General features: G+C 39.5%; 1 protein-coding gene across 8 annotated transcripts in view; it reads right to left on the reverse strand.

Moving 5' to 3' along the window:
* The window catches only part of mecom (MDS1 and EVI1 complex locus), an 804,010-nt gene that overhangs the window by 86,664 nt on the left and 702,396 nt on the right, over positions 1 to 14,950 (reverse strand). For all 8 annotated transcript variants that reach the window (XM_078564130.1, XM_078564129.1, XM_078564131.1 and 5 more), the window contains 3 exons: positions 6,031 to 6,133; positions 3,270 to 3,468; positions 881 to 1,028 (listed from right to left, as the gene is read on the reverse strand). In XM_078564130.1, coding sequence (XP_078420256.1) covers positions 881 to 1,028; positions 3,270 to 3,468; positions 6,031 to 6,133 — 450 coding nt within the window. The remainder of the gene's footprint in view (positions 1 to 880; positions 1,029 to 3,269; positions 3,469 to 6,030; positions 6,134 to 14,950) is intronic.

A 14,950-nucleotide genomic window follows, 5' to 3' on the forward strand; every position in this document is an offset into this window, starting at 1 on the left:
AATCCTGGCTGAAGCCGGCTGAGTGAGAGTGATGTTTGGGACAGAATTCCCAGGCAAAATTCAAACGTGGAGATTGGAAACCCTTGTGACAAAGGTGGATTTTCAATGAAACCGGTTGACTCATGGTGTGATAAGCGTCTGGGTGAGTTGTTGAGATCTGCTTTGGTGGTATCTATCATTTACTTTGGTGTGTAGTGTGTCTGTGCACAGTTCGCCAGTTGGTTCACATGTATTGAATACTTGCCCTGAATATTAGAGTATAAGATAGATATGGTAAATTGTTTTATCTTTCCGAATTTATATGTGTTTGTAAAGAGATAGCCGGGGCGAAGGAAGTGAATATTTGAATCATATTCTTGTGTTTGTATTGAGATCTTTCCAACCTATTTGTGTGGTGTAATATAGTTCATTTTTCTTGTTTAATAAATGTTTTATTCTTTGTGTTAGAAGTTCATCAGCAGACTCCTGTGAATTTGTTCAGTAACTTACCTCCACGGTTTCTAAAAAAAAATGTTAGGATCTATTAAGCCAGGTTTCACTCTAGGCTCTGACTTGTCCAGTATTAACATCAGCTGGAATCGTAACAACACAAAAGTCAAAATCTACCTCATTTTTGTCTGGGTGCTGAAGTTCATTTAAAAAAGTCTTCATTTTTAGAAAGAGAAAAAAAAAACTTTACCTTTAACAATATTTTTCATATTTCTGCAAGCATTTTAAGAATTATAAATGGATACCAAAATGTCAAATTTGCATTAGAAATCCAAATCTCTCTAATGATATTGCTTTTACAGGACGTGGCATACTTTTTGAATCTCCAATTCCTTATTTCGCTAGCCTGGTAACTATTGAAAATATAAAGCACTGAAACCCTTCACCATACCTTGGCGCAGTTTTCACACTCATAGTGCTTGCCGCTGTCATGTGACATCTGGTGACGAATAAGATTTGACTTCCAGTTGAAGGCTTTAGGGCACTGGTCACACTTGTACTCTCGCTCCTCTGTGTGAGTCAGCAGATGTCTGTCCAAGCTGTTGAGTTAGTAAGAGAGAGCATGTCATCCTTTACTCTGCAGCAGGGATACGAGTTATCATTGACTTTGCTACGCCTGCATCCAGTGTCAGCAGGTGGGAGACCAAAAGGTTTTCATCTCATTACCTTTCTCAGTGTAAAATGGGGCACTAGTATTATAGTGTCATAGAATCATTGAAAATGTACAACATGGAAGGAAGCCACTCACCCCATTGTGTCTCTGCCAGTCAACAAAGAGCTACCCAGCCTAATCCTATGCAGGTCACAGCTCTTCAAATAGACATCCAAGTCTTTTTTTTTACATGTAGCTAGAGTCTCTGCCTCTACATTCCTTTCAGGCAGTGTGTATCAGGTCCCTACAAATCTCTGGATGAAAAAAAAAAATTCTCATCTTTAAAACTTCTACCAATTATATTAAATCTATGCCTTGGTTTTTAACACCTCTGCTATTCATCCTTCATCCCTACTTGCTCTGTCTCAGTCCCTCATAGTTTTATACACCAAAATTTAAGTCACCTCTCAACTTCCTCTGTTCCAAGGAAACTACTCCAGCCTATCCAATCTTTCCTCATGGATAAAATTTTCCAGTCCTGGAAACATCCTCCTAAACAAAAATAAAAAGTGCTGGAAATACTCAGCGGCTCAAGCAGCATCTGTGGAGAGAGAGACAGAATTCATGTTTCGGGTCAAGATGACCTTTATAAATCTTCTCTGCACACTCTCCAGTGCAATCAAATCTTTCCCATAATGTGGCAACCTGAACTGTATGCAGTACTCAAGTGGAGGTCTAATTAGTGTTGTATATAGTTCAAGCAAAGCCTCTCAAAAAATGAAATAGTTAAAAACAGTTTCTCTCAATTCTTTTCCCTTCAATGGTTCAGCCCACCCTCATGGCCTCCACTACATCACCAAACGTGAGCTTAGATGGTGCAATGAAAACAGGAATCCAGGAATTAGGAGCAGGAGTAGACCATTCAACCCCAAAAATATACCTAAGTCATAGGAAGATATTTCACTGTGAAGAGCAGCGACACCTATATCCGTTAAAACAATTTAAAAAAATTAAAGTGACATTGAGGTCAGTTATAGCATATTCCGAGAAATTTTAGTATTTTTATTTTGGTTTAATGTGTATGTGTTTTGACATAATAATTGAAAACCACGTGCGGCAAAATACCTGTACGTTTTGGTTGGTTAAATATCTGTTCATGTCCAGGTAATCACTCCAACTTTCATTTTCTTTGTAGTTCTGAGCAAAAATTTGCAAAGTCATGACAGAGTGCTTCAGCAGCTTTGGCGTGGTTGCTGGGCAGGGTGAGTTACTCAAGGAATACCATCCCCACTCTAGTCAGACACAGGTAAACAGCTATTCACTAACTTCCCATCTTTCTCTCTCTGCCAACGTTTGTCAGTTTATTTTTCTGGTAAACTCTGCTAAGCAATAAAGAAAGTAACGTAATCTCAAGGCTTCGATTCTGAACAAAGTAGCTGCTGAGCTGCCAGTTAACTGTTTTCTTGTGACTTGGCCCCACCTGCGTCCAGTCCGTCAACAGTGAGCGATCTTCATCCTGCCCAGGCTGCTGATTGACAAGTTGAAAATTTTACATTCCTGTAGCTCAAGGATTCTAGGCAGAATTGAAAGTGGATTGTTTTGGCTCAGGGTGCTTGAGAAGTGTTTGAAACGTAAATAAAGAAGGGCTTTAATGCCTAGCAGTCAACACCACTGGGCTTTCTGTGAAAATAACTACTTCATATATCTTATCGGCAATAAAGAATGTGATTTAAAAAATAGACTAAGTTTCCAACCAATAAAAGGACAAAGTATTTTAAAATACTATGAAAATGATGAAAGCTTTCCTGGTGATATAATTTACCTACTTCCATAAGTCCATTGCGCCTTCATCCTGTCTATCTGACACATATTCCCTCTGCATATGGAATAATTCTAAGGTCCAGCCCGTGTTTTAAGATGAAAATTGCAAAACTCCATTTTCCTGAACATTTCACAGGCAGTTCTTGCTTGTGGAACAAAATGGAATGACATAGCATTTTTTGTCACACATTATTGAGAGGAGTCACCTGTTGACATCATCCAGGGGAATGAGTTGAGTCGCAGGGTTGATCCCTAGCAAATTACATCTCCCCTTTAGTTCATTGGTGCCTGGAGGTATGGTATGTTGAATTAGTTGGCCAAAGATAGTGCTGGGACTCAGAAGATTAATTTGAATTGCTGCACTCACCTTTGAGCATCTGGATATACACCATCGCACTCTTTACACTCATGAAGCTCATCTTCACCGTTCAGCTTTGGTTTGAAGTCTTCATTTACCATCGAGAATGCGGTGGGAGAATTGTTGCAGGTAAACTTCTGGTGGTCCAGCAGCTCAGCCTTGCATTCGAAGAGTTTATTGCACTCAACACACCGATACTCATGCTCCTCTGTAACATTGAAACACCATTTCATAAACTTGAAACTAGATTCAACTGAACTTTAACTCTTAATAACTCCAATTAATTATTATCAGTACTAATTGTGGTAAAGTCCATTTCACTTGCAGGAGAGTCAACTATTCCTCTTAATTAATGACACCACATGATTCAGGCTTTATATGGCCATTTGTCAAGTATCAATTACTGATGGCCACTGAATGGTAATGAATATCAGAATCCACAGTGCATGTTTCATGTAACCTTCCCACACCTTTCAAAACCCAATTGAAGATCAGGCTGTTATCAAAAGCAACTCTTTAACATTTTACTTTTGCACTCCAAAGTCACCAACAATAAATCAAGTTGTATTATGTTTTTATTTTAGAAGCTTCTTTTTTTTAATATTCCAGCAATGGAGCCTGTACAAAATGAACCAAGGTAATGTTCTATACGTTTTCGGATATTTGCAGTGGTATTGTTGGAATATGTTGACTAGTTCTGCTAACATGTAGTACAGACATAATTCAATCAAAAAGGCCTGCAGCAAAATATAGCCATAAAGTTATGTACTGTCCAGAAATAAATACTGAAATGCTCCATAGGGTCAGTATCAACATCAAAGTGCCCCAGTGCCTGGTAAGTGCATTAAAATGCCCTAGAGGACCAGCGATATTATTCCTGAAGGCTTAATGTGTCTTATCTTCCAATGCTGTCCAACCATAAATTTAAGTAAATTTATCATATACTATGTGAGCTAGATTCTCTGGACAATTCCTTCACCTTTTCCCCAGAACACTTTAATCTAGAGTTTTCAGTGTTGCTTTAAATGAACATGAAACACAATTCAGCCCATTCTTATTGTATCTACAAATTCCATCCTTAGTTCTTAGAAGCCCTAGGAGCATAGGATGATTCTGTAGGCCAATCTTGGAGCATGACAATGTGGAATGCTGCATTGGATGCTTTCTGCTTGAAACTTATGCCTGGTGCCTGAACTAAATTCTTGGATTCCATCAGACAGAGAGAAATTTCATTGGCTTTCAGATTCAAGCAACTCCCTGGAGAAGAGAGCCAATTATTCATAATAATGTCCAAGCAAACAATGCCACCCAGCCCATTTTTAATAATAAATTGCTGATATTTTCTTTGCCAGGACATGATTATAAACAGATTTGGGGTTTCAATTTTCTATACACAGTTATAAATAAATGTTTTTTATTGCACAATTTTTGTTGCTGTTCTTTCTTGATCAAAATTGCTTTTCTTTCAAAGTGCAGTTCCAAAGACATGTTCTTACACAATGAGAAATTAATTTGACTCACTTCAAAAAAAAGCACATCTAATAAGAAAACGGTGACTTCATATGTTAACAATGGGAAGGAAGTCAATTTATTACACACAGCTACTTACAAAACAAGCAGTCACTGCCAGGATCACTGGCTCATGGCCTTTAATATCTCCAAGAATGTTTCTTATGAAGAAGAGAATAGACCAACTGAGTGTATTGTGTTAGCATTGCATGCAAACTGCCAAATGCTTGATAATTAATCTTCTGTTCATCACTGCTGTGCAGGGTATTTAAAATGCAACTTCAGGCACAAGGGTAATATTTTAATCCAACCGTATGCAACATCAAAAGGGACACACAGTACTGGCCGCTGGGAGAACAAAGAAGGAAAGCAGCCACAACTGGCATGAGCACCACTCTTTCTTCACACAACCCAGGATCATGCTACTTGGGGGACAAGATGTTCCACTACAGTTAAGTCAAGGGCTGGGGAGTTTTGCCCCTTTAGACGCCACGAACTCTGTGTCAGAGTCACAGTGGACAAGTAAATTCACCTCAACTCTGACAACACCAAACGTGACAGCACCTCTCTTCCTGTCAACTATACAAACTATTCCAGACTATCAAAGTGAAATCTCTTCACTGTATCCCATTGAGGAGGTTCAGATTCCAATAAGCAGCATGATTCTTCTCTCAAAGTAATTTTTAACCAGTATTTGATGCAAGGATAACATTGAACTATTTATGAAAGCAAAAAAAATGAGAAATTAAAAATAGCAACTCACTTGATTCCCAATAAAAAAAATACAATAGAAGTTAACTGAAAGAGTTTAATCTTCATACAAAATATATTGTTAATCAGCCCCAAGCTTCTCTAGAGAATCATGAGATAATTGAAGAGCAGATAATGCATTCATAAAATGTATGATTTGACCATTGCATTGTGGAAACAGGATGACACCATATGTGGAACCAGACCATCCAAACTCACTGGAGTCTCAATGCTTTCGGACAAACTTGCCAATTTTGCTCCGTTCTAAAATCATGAAATAAATACATGTTGCAGACGTCTGCAAGCAGTGGAGCTGTTTTGCAAATGTACAACGATCGTTCATGCCAGTGAATAGCTTTGTTGGCCAAAACTGAATGGAAAACATGGAATGTCTGTGTGACCTTTGTCAGGACACTTGCTTTTGACTGATTTGGAGTTATGTTACAACACACAGAGTGCAGCCACACTGCCAGCAGTCTGAGGAGTTCATGACAGTGACACAGTTACTCACCATGTATCTCTGGAGCCATTGTTTCTTGCGAGTAGCCTTCGCTCTTCATCAACACTAAGAGCTCCTCCCCAGGGCTAATGTCTCGTATAATTCTGTAAAAAATCTGGATAAAAAAAAAACACAGGTTGTACTAAGTATGGAGGAAATAACTGGCCTGAGTGTGTGTCAAGATACTATTACCAAATAATGCAGTGACACTCAGCTGCTGTGATTTAGCTCTGGCACACACTGCCTCTTACATGGTTTTTCAAGTACCTGGAGATAAATTTTCACCTTGATGCCTGGGTGTAAAACTGATGCTGCCAATCAGCTACTATTATACAAACTCCCTCTCTCCCACCCCTGATTTCCATTTTTGTCGCTACCAATGGGAATGAAAATTGAGCGATTTCTTTCATGGACTATTGATCTGCAACATCAGATTTATGTTTGAGTAAAACAACAAATAGATCATTCTAAATATTTCAAATGCAGAATATTTTAGGATCAAAATGGAGGTATTTACAACGTGCAGAGCAGGATTCCCCTCCTTTTGTGTTTGATTAGTTTATATTGATGATCTCTGCTATGCAGGAGCAGTAGAGCCTCCAACACATAATGCACAACACCAAGAAGATTGTTTTATGCAATGAGACTTTCTTTGTGTGCAGATATCCTTCAAAAGGTCCCATGGCATTGCCAATGCCAAGTTGGAGGGCACACTAAAAAGTGTTTTAAATTTTGAATGGATGGGACAGGGTAAAAAGAAACAGACTGTTTCCAATAGTGCAGGGGTAAAGAACAGAGATCCATACATACAAGTTCAAATATGAGATGTGGAACAGAGGGCAGGGGGAACAGGCAGTTTTGAGGCTGCGGAATTCACTTCCAGATTTAGTGGTTGAGGTAGAAACAATATCAACATTGAAGATTAGATTGGATAGATGGATGCAAAAAGATAAATTGAAGGAATATGAGAACAGGTGAGTAAATGTTATTAGAATTGTTCACCTGTGGTGGGGGTTAAACACTGACATAGACTGTTTCGGACAGATGGCTTGTTTTCATATTGTGCATTTCTTTGCATCTGAAGTGTCACACAAAGTAAATGAAATGCTTATTTGAAGTATATGATACAGACAATACTTTTAATGTATATTCAGCTTCACCCTTTAGAAAAGTTTGAAGTTACTCCTGAATACTGGTGGTTCCGTCAGTCTGTTACCTGAATATTCAGGGCCTCGAAGTGTGCTCTGATTCCAGCGTACCAACTTCAACAGGAGTTTGCTGGAACAGACACAAGCTCCACAGGGACCCACCTATGTCAGGTGCTGGTTGCGGAGTTACATTTCCTGGGCAGGTTTGTGGGAGCTGACCTATCCGCCTTGTCCCACAAGATCAAAAACTTAATTGGGAGGGATGGGGCAGTGGGCAAAGGTTGGGACTCCCTTAGTTGTAAGTTCCTGTACCCTGCCGTCAATCGAGACCCAGCATTGCTATGCCTGGTCTCATCAGGCATACAATGCCAATAAGGAGTCCAGGCTGAGAGAACCTGGACCACTAAGATGTGAAGCAAAAATCTAGTTTTATTAATATTTCAGTGTCCATGAAACATGGGTCTTTGGTAGCAGGAACTTTCCTCTTCTGAGAGGTGGGTTCCAGAGGACAGCTCCTCCCCTCCACCCTGCGCCTGATAAGCTTTGGCTACTATTTCTAGCCTCTTTGGCAAGGGAGTGTACCAGATGTAACCTAAGCCACCAAAGGTCCGGTATGCATGGCCACACCACTTGACCTCATGAACATCAGCAGGGTTGGCAGTGGAGACCATGGGCAAATGCAGCAGACCCACAAACCCAATGTCCTGCCCACATATTTTGTAAGCTGGAGGTATGGAAACATTTTCAACCTATCCATCACCTTTTTCCAGTTTTGCTGAAGGATCTCAGCCTAAAATATCAACCCAACTTTTATTCTGCCACATTCTGATACGTCTCATTATTTCCACTCAGAAAACAGGTTTCACAATAAACCTCATTTTACATATTTTGTAGTTTCTTGTGTAAAATCGAGCTGCTTATATTAAACATGTCACAAAAATAAAAGCAACAAAAAATACAAGTAAGTGAAAAGAAAAATAAATGTTTTCATTCTAAAAAGCACAGATGAGGAAATCCACAGAATCCTTGGAAAGCTGAACATTTTTATCAGCAAGGGTAAGATATCTGCCAACACTGCAGACCTGAATCAAGGTGGAGTTAATGACCTGCCCAACAATAAGTTACTCTGTTGTGTTCAGGACAAGATTCAACAGTAATTTGCCAACTACACATTTAACACATTTTACTGGGTTTAATACGTGGCCGGAAACGGCATCAGTGATAAAATCAGATCATCACAGTATGTTGTACAATATCTCCAGTTCTCCATTACTCCACCCCTCAGCCAGCCAAGTTCATAAACTTTGAGATAAAATTGAAAAATGACAGAACGTGCATTATGCAATTGACACTGTAGAAAATTTAGTGTCCATCATGACACAAACCTGTGCCATGGGGGAAGGGAAGAGGCTTCATAAGTTTGAAGTGAAGTGGCTGAATCTGGCTGGTTTTGCTTTTACTGAAACTCTTATCAACCTGCCTCTTTCACAAGATTTCTGCTGTTCTCATGGAAATGAAAAAAGAAAAGTTTGTGCGTTTCACCACCAGGTGGCTCCTTGCAACCAGTGATCCCTTACCTTGACTGGCTGCTGAAATTAAGAGCAATAGACTTTTTGGAATTGCTTGTCCCATTGCCACAAAGACGTGGATTGAGTTTTATTACTTCATCTGACAACAGGATCCCTGTAAACAAAGTCAGCCCCCATTCTCACTATCTATATCCTTCTGGGAAGGCAGTTTTATTAAGAGGAAGGGAGCTGAGCTTCCATTTAACACAAAGAGCTCTAATACTCGTTTAATTCTCCAAACACTCCATCGTTTACTAAGAACACTTTGTAAAGCTTCTGTCTTTTTCAGACCTTTCGGATTGTCCTTTCTAATGGTGTGTTGATGCTTAAACTGAAATATATGCTAATTCAGCAATGAATAGGGGTGGAAGCTCAAAAATGCAAGAAACCAAGTTATGCCAACAAGGTCAAGTATAAGTAAAATGTTTCCATTCATTACAAGAATTATTCTCTGTATAATTCACCACCTTGTCAATGAAGAAGTAGCAGATTTTAAGTGGACCACAATGAGACCTCCACATTTGGTGTAACTCCTTAGTTTACTTTGCTTCGAGAGACTTACATTCCTCCCACCTCAATGTTACTGCCACCACTCCCACAATTAACTCTATCACCCACCTACTGTTACTACTACAAGTAGTTTAGAGTTTGGAATAGGTTATCGAACAAGCTGTTTTAAGAGTCACAATTTATATAGTTCTTTACATTTTGTGACACTATAAAAAAGGGGCAAGACACCTCCCTTGATAGGGTGGAACACAAGTCTTGCAATCAGGCTGGACGGTCAGGGGATGTAATCTGTGTTAAATACCCTGAACTATGATCAATAACTGCAGTGAGGCTGCTGAGGATTGTTAAGCTGACTAACACACATCCAGCCAATTAGAGCTTTGAGTTTCTGGCCATGTATTTCAAAATTCACCATGTTGAAGTTTTCCCTCCCCCTCTCTTGTCAAAGCTCCAATTTCCTTTGTTTTGCTCGGGTGATAGATGGCATTGCACTGTGCATTGCAAGGTGAGAGCTAGGGCAAAAAAGGTAGAGAGAAAAATGTCTCCAAGCACCATACAATGGAGCATCAAACCCTGAAAATAGACAGGTTCACTCAGTACCCAAAGGATTCATGAAACGATGGTGGTGGTGGTGTAGTGCTTATGTTATTGGGCGAGTAATCCAGGGTCCTGGACTAGTAAATCAGAGAACATAAGTTCAAATTCCCACCATGATTGTCTGAGAATTTGAATTCAGTTAAAAAAAGACTGGAAATAAAAATCTGGTATCAGGGAAAGTGGCAACGAAGCTGCTGGGCTTGTCATAAAACCTCAACTGGTTCACTATTGTCCTTTAAGAAAGAAAACTTTACCTCCTTATGCACTATAACCTATATGTGACTCCAGTCGGAGGTCAAAGTGTATGATTTTCATCATCTCGCAGATTGGCCTGGTAAGTCACTCAGTTGTATTGGGGTTGGGCAATAAATGCCAGCCTTGTTACAATGTCTACATCTGAAAAGGATTTTTAAAAAACTCTCCCCACACCCAGTATCAAATAGACAAGATTTATATGGTATATAATTTACACATTTGGAATAGGTCAGATGGCCCGCTCTATTAATAGATGTGGCTGTGCTCACATGTGCTGACAGAGGTAATGAATAACTGCAGACCTTTCAACTTTCCAGGAAGTTAACTGCGATAATACAAATGGAACTCGAGGACTATTGCTCCTAATGGTTAATAACAGGGTCATTTTATTTACAGAGTCCTGTAGGTTTGCACAGCTAATGCCACTTGTCACATACTAAACACTTTTCTTCATATGGGTGATAACTGAAAGCAGACACCTCATGTTCCTCCCACTTTTCATTCAGTTGTGGGTTCAAACCCCACCCCAGGACTTGAGGCCAAAAAATCAATAGTTGTCACTCCGGTGTAGTACTGAGGGAGTGCTGCACTGTCAGGTGCAGTCTTGCAGATGAGACATTGGATCCAAGGCCCTGCCTGCTCCCTCAGGTGGACACAAAAGATCTCAGCATTATTTCAAAGAAGAGCAGGGGAGTTATCAAGGTGTCTAGGCCACTATTAATCCCTCAAACAACATAATAAAAAACATATTGTCTGGTTATTACCATGTTGTTATTTATGGGAGCTTGTGTGCAGGTTGATTACTGTTTCCTACACTACAACAGTGACTACACATCAAAAGTACTTAATTGGTAATAAAGCACTTTGGAATGTCCTGTAGTCATGAAAAGTGCTATACAAATGTAAGTCTTTCTTTTCTTTTTACAAATCACAATTAAGCAAAAGCTGAAAGTTTCCTAATCTGAACAGTGGTCCCAGACCCAAAAACAGAATCCACAAAACTTAATCCCAATGAAATTCCCTTCATCTCTGTGTCATATACAAAATTAAGTTCAATAGCTTAACTTTTTAAAAACTTAAAATAAAATCAGAACCTGAACCTTGCAGCCAGTAGTGCTTCCAGCTGTAGTGACCCATGGATTTAAGCACTCATATCTGCTGGTCACGGAGATCAGCTGGGTCTGATGGGAATAGAAACATGATAGCTAAAGATTGTATAGAATATCAGGACTGGGGTTATTGTGTTGATTGGATCAAGTTTAAAGCTGTGATTTTCTCACCTGCACACATCCAGTAGTTTGTCAAATTGTTCAGTTAAATGTAAGAACATAAGAAATAAGAGGAGTCGGCTATACCACCCCTTGAACCTGCTCTGCCATTCAGTAAGATCATGAATGATATTGTACTTCAACTGCACTTTCTTGCCCTTTCCCCATATCCCTTGATTCCCTTAGTGCCCAAAAATCCATCAATTTCCTTCTTAAACATACTCAACAACTGCGCATCCACAGCCCTCTGGGGTAGAGAATACCAAAATTTAAAGCACTGATGTTTATGAAATGATTGCTTTTGTTGTAAGTTACTGGTTACTTCCCCACTTATACCAGTTTACAGGAACAGCTCAGAGATGTGTCGGGACGCACAGAAAAAGGAAGGACGCCTTTAATTTTTCAGCCAATGGTGTCACTGAGTGACTCTGTGGTACCAACTGATACTTGGCGCTTTAATCGTTTTTTGATATGCCCTCAGATCTCTGAACTGCAGAGATAAATCAGGGGGTAATAAGGAGACAGGCCTTGCACCGTACAGGGGTTGGTGGGAGCCCTGTACACCCAGGAGAGAGTCACATGATACTATCCAACAGGAAATAAAAAAGAACAATCAAACATGACTTAGATTCACACAGAAGAACAATTAAAAATAAACAACAAAGTGAAAAGCACCCTGAGTTTAACAGTAAGGTTGCACTGTTTCTGCGCCGGCATCAATAACAAAATGAGTACTATATCTTTGTATTTATTTTGTGAATATAAATGTAAAGCTGCCTACTGGTGCTGGCGATAACAGCTTATGTTATCAGACAGCAGGTATGTGAGACACAAGGGATACACAGGGCATGCTGAAAGTGCTCCAGGAGTTAATATTGGTTGGGCATTGTCCTATCCCAATACATCAGAGCTGGTCAAACTCTGTAGGTACAAATGTCACCATGTTTCTCTAGTGCAAAATATCTTGATGGTGGAAAAGTGCTAAATAATCTACCCCTATGCCCCCCCCTCCCCCCACCAACTATTCACACACACAACTGGTGATGTGATGGAAACACGCACAGAAAGTGATAAAGGACAGCTATTTTTAAAAAGTTAGTAATTATGCAACATTTCACAATCTCAAAATCACAGTGAAACTGGTACCTCTGCTCATATGTCATTTCGTTAGCAAGAATATCTACATTATAGATATCTAGACATTCATGTGTATACTTACGTACATAAATTTGTGCATGAAGCACAAATCATTACAGTCACCAATATAAAGTCACAAGACAGGGTAGCAGATGGGTGGCCTGACTGCTTAAATCACCAGCAACTTTGACACTTACTGTGTTACACGGTCAGTTTGCCGATTGCGAAACCATGGAAACAAGCCAGTACCCAACTGTTGTACTTGATTTAATGAGCACAAACACTGCTTAAAACTAGTAAAGCAAAATGTCTCTAGGGTGTTGTGGTTAGCTTACATTTGCATAAATGAATGACCAAGCCAATCACTCTGCACCATGGCAACAGGCGGACATCAGAAATGGTGGCATTTTGTTCAGCACCAGTATTTGGGATCCTGAGATTAACCTCACCCAATGGTGGGCAACCCAATAACCATGTTACATCAGATGTATTAACCAGCGTAGTTGTGAAAGGATAACTCAGAGTCATTTAATACTTTCAGCTATCCAGTAAGTTCTCAGAATACATATTTCCTATGATATAATTACTGAAAAATAATGAGGTGGTGGGGGGGGAATATCAGAGAAGGCATTGTTGATTTTGAGGAGTGTACAGAATCATCAAACACTTTGCTTGAAGATGGACTCTTTACACTGCTAATGGGCTCCTGCAGTTCCAGATAATCATATGCATAGGATAGCATAGTTGTTGTTGAGGCTTCTGCTTTGCTGTTCGACGGGTTTGCAGATAGAAGGATCGTACAACAAGTATCATGTGATTTAGAACAAGTTCACAACATACATTGAGCTGCACAGAACAGACATTTATGTAGGGTAGGATTCATGATTGGGTATCTATGAATGGCATTGACAGTTATAATGACTGGTCTAGGTTAAAAGGTTGTTTAACTTAAGACAATATGGATATAGTTTCTGATGAAGAGAGTACTGGCAGATTAAGCCTGTGAGCCCTGCACAACTTTGATGAGCTTCATTACATTTATGTGCAGCAACAGAACTACTATCCTGATCCTTGACTGCAATGAACAAATGCTAATGTATGGACACTGTAAAATCTACACAGTATAAAACAGATGTCCTGAAATTCTGGGGTGTTCACTTGATTTGCTTCTGTGTCCGAGTAACAGAGATGAGCGCAACTAGCAGAGAAACAATGCTACTGGTCATTTTCAACTGCTTACACACTTTTTTTGTTTGGGGTGGTTGGGGGAGGGGGCGGGGCAGGGAGTGTCCTGCGGGGGTTATAGTGGGAGACTGGCTATGCAGAATGTCAGGACTATGTTATTAACTTCGTTCAGTTGGTAACCCCACGCCAGGACATGCATGTGTATGCTGTATTGTGTAACTGTCTGAATTTGTATATGTTTTAGATAATCCTTTCAAAAAGCATTTTTTTAAATTTGTTCTTGAGATATGAGAGTCACTGACTAGACCAGCATTTATTGTTGATCCTTAATTGAGCAGGTGGTGGTCAGCCACCTACATATGAGTAGCTTGCTTGGCCATTTCAGGGGGCAGTTAAGAGCCAAACACATCAGTGTGGGTCTGGAGTCACATATAGGCCAGACCAGGTAAGGACGTCAGATTTCCTTCCATGAAAGACATTAGTAAACTAATGGGTTTTTACAACAATCATGTAGGTTCATGATCATTATTACTAAGTCTAGTTTTCTGCTCCAAATTAATTAATCAATGTTAAGTTCCTCCAGCTGCAATGGTAGGATTTGAACTCTTCTCAAGAGTATTAGTCAAGGCTTCTGAATTATTAGTCCAGTAATATTACCACTATGCTTCTGTCTCCCAATAGCCTTGTCTGCCTGACCATGTGGACACAATTACTAGATAGTGAGGCTGATATTCTGTAAGAATGGGATCAAATGCACACAAGGGTCATTTTCATTTGATCCTATCTTGTGAGCTACATCCACAAAATATACACACACACACATCCACAAAATATACATACAAACATATATCCAACATAAAATACACACTGTAAGACATACATTAATAATTAATACACAAAATAAAGTATATAGGCAATACACATTCAGTAAATTCATACAGTAATAAATACACAAACACATACAGAGTAAAATACACATGCACAAACCTTAACATAATAAAGGCAACACAATAAAGGCAAACAAACATATACATATAGCAAAATAAATAGACAAATGCATACAGTAAATCATCAGTCTATACAAACCATTAAACACATACCCCAACACACCTACACTCACACACAAACACACACGCACAAAGCGGGAAACACGTGGGATCAAGTGGAACACTGCTTTTACAGCCCATCCAATAATACTCTAGCCACATGAACAGAGGTAAATCAGGCTGGGTGTTAAAACAGCACTCAATCCTGTGGGTTTCTG

This window comes from Cetorhinus maximus, chromosome 19 (genome assembly GCF_964194155.1).
Source record: "Cetorhinus maximus chromosome 19, sCetMax3.hap1.1, whole genome shotgun sequence".
Taxonomy (NCBI): Eukaryota; Metazoa; Chordata; class Chondrichthyes; order Lamniformes; family Cetorhinidae; genus Cetorhinus; species Cetorhinus maximus.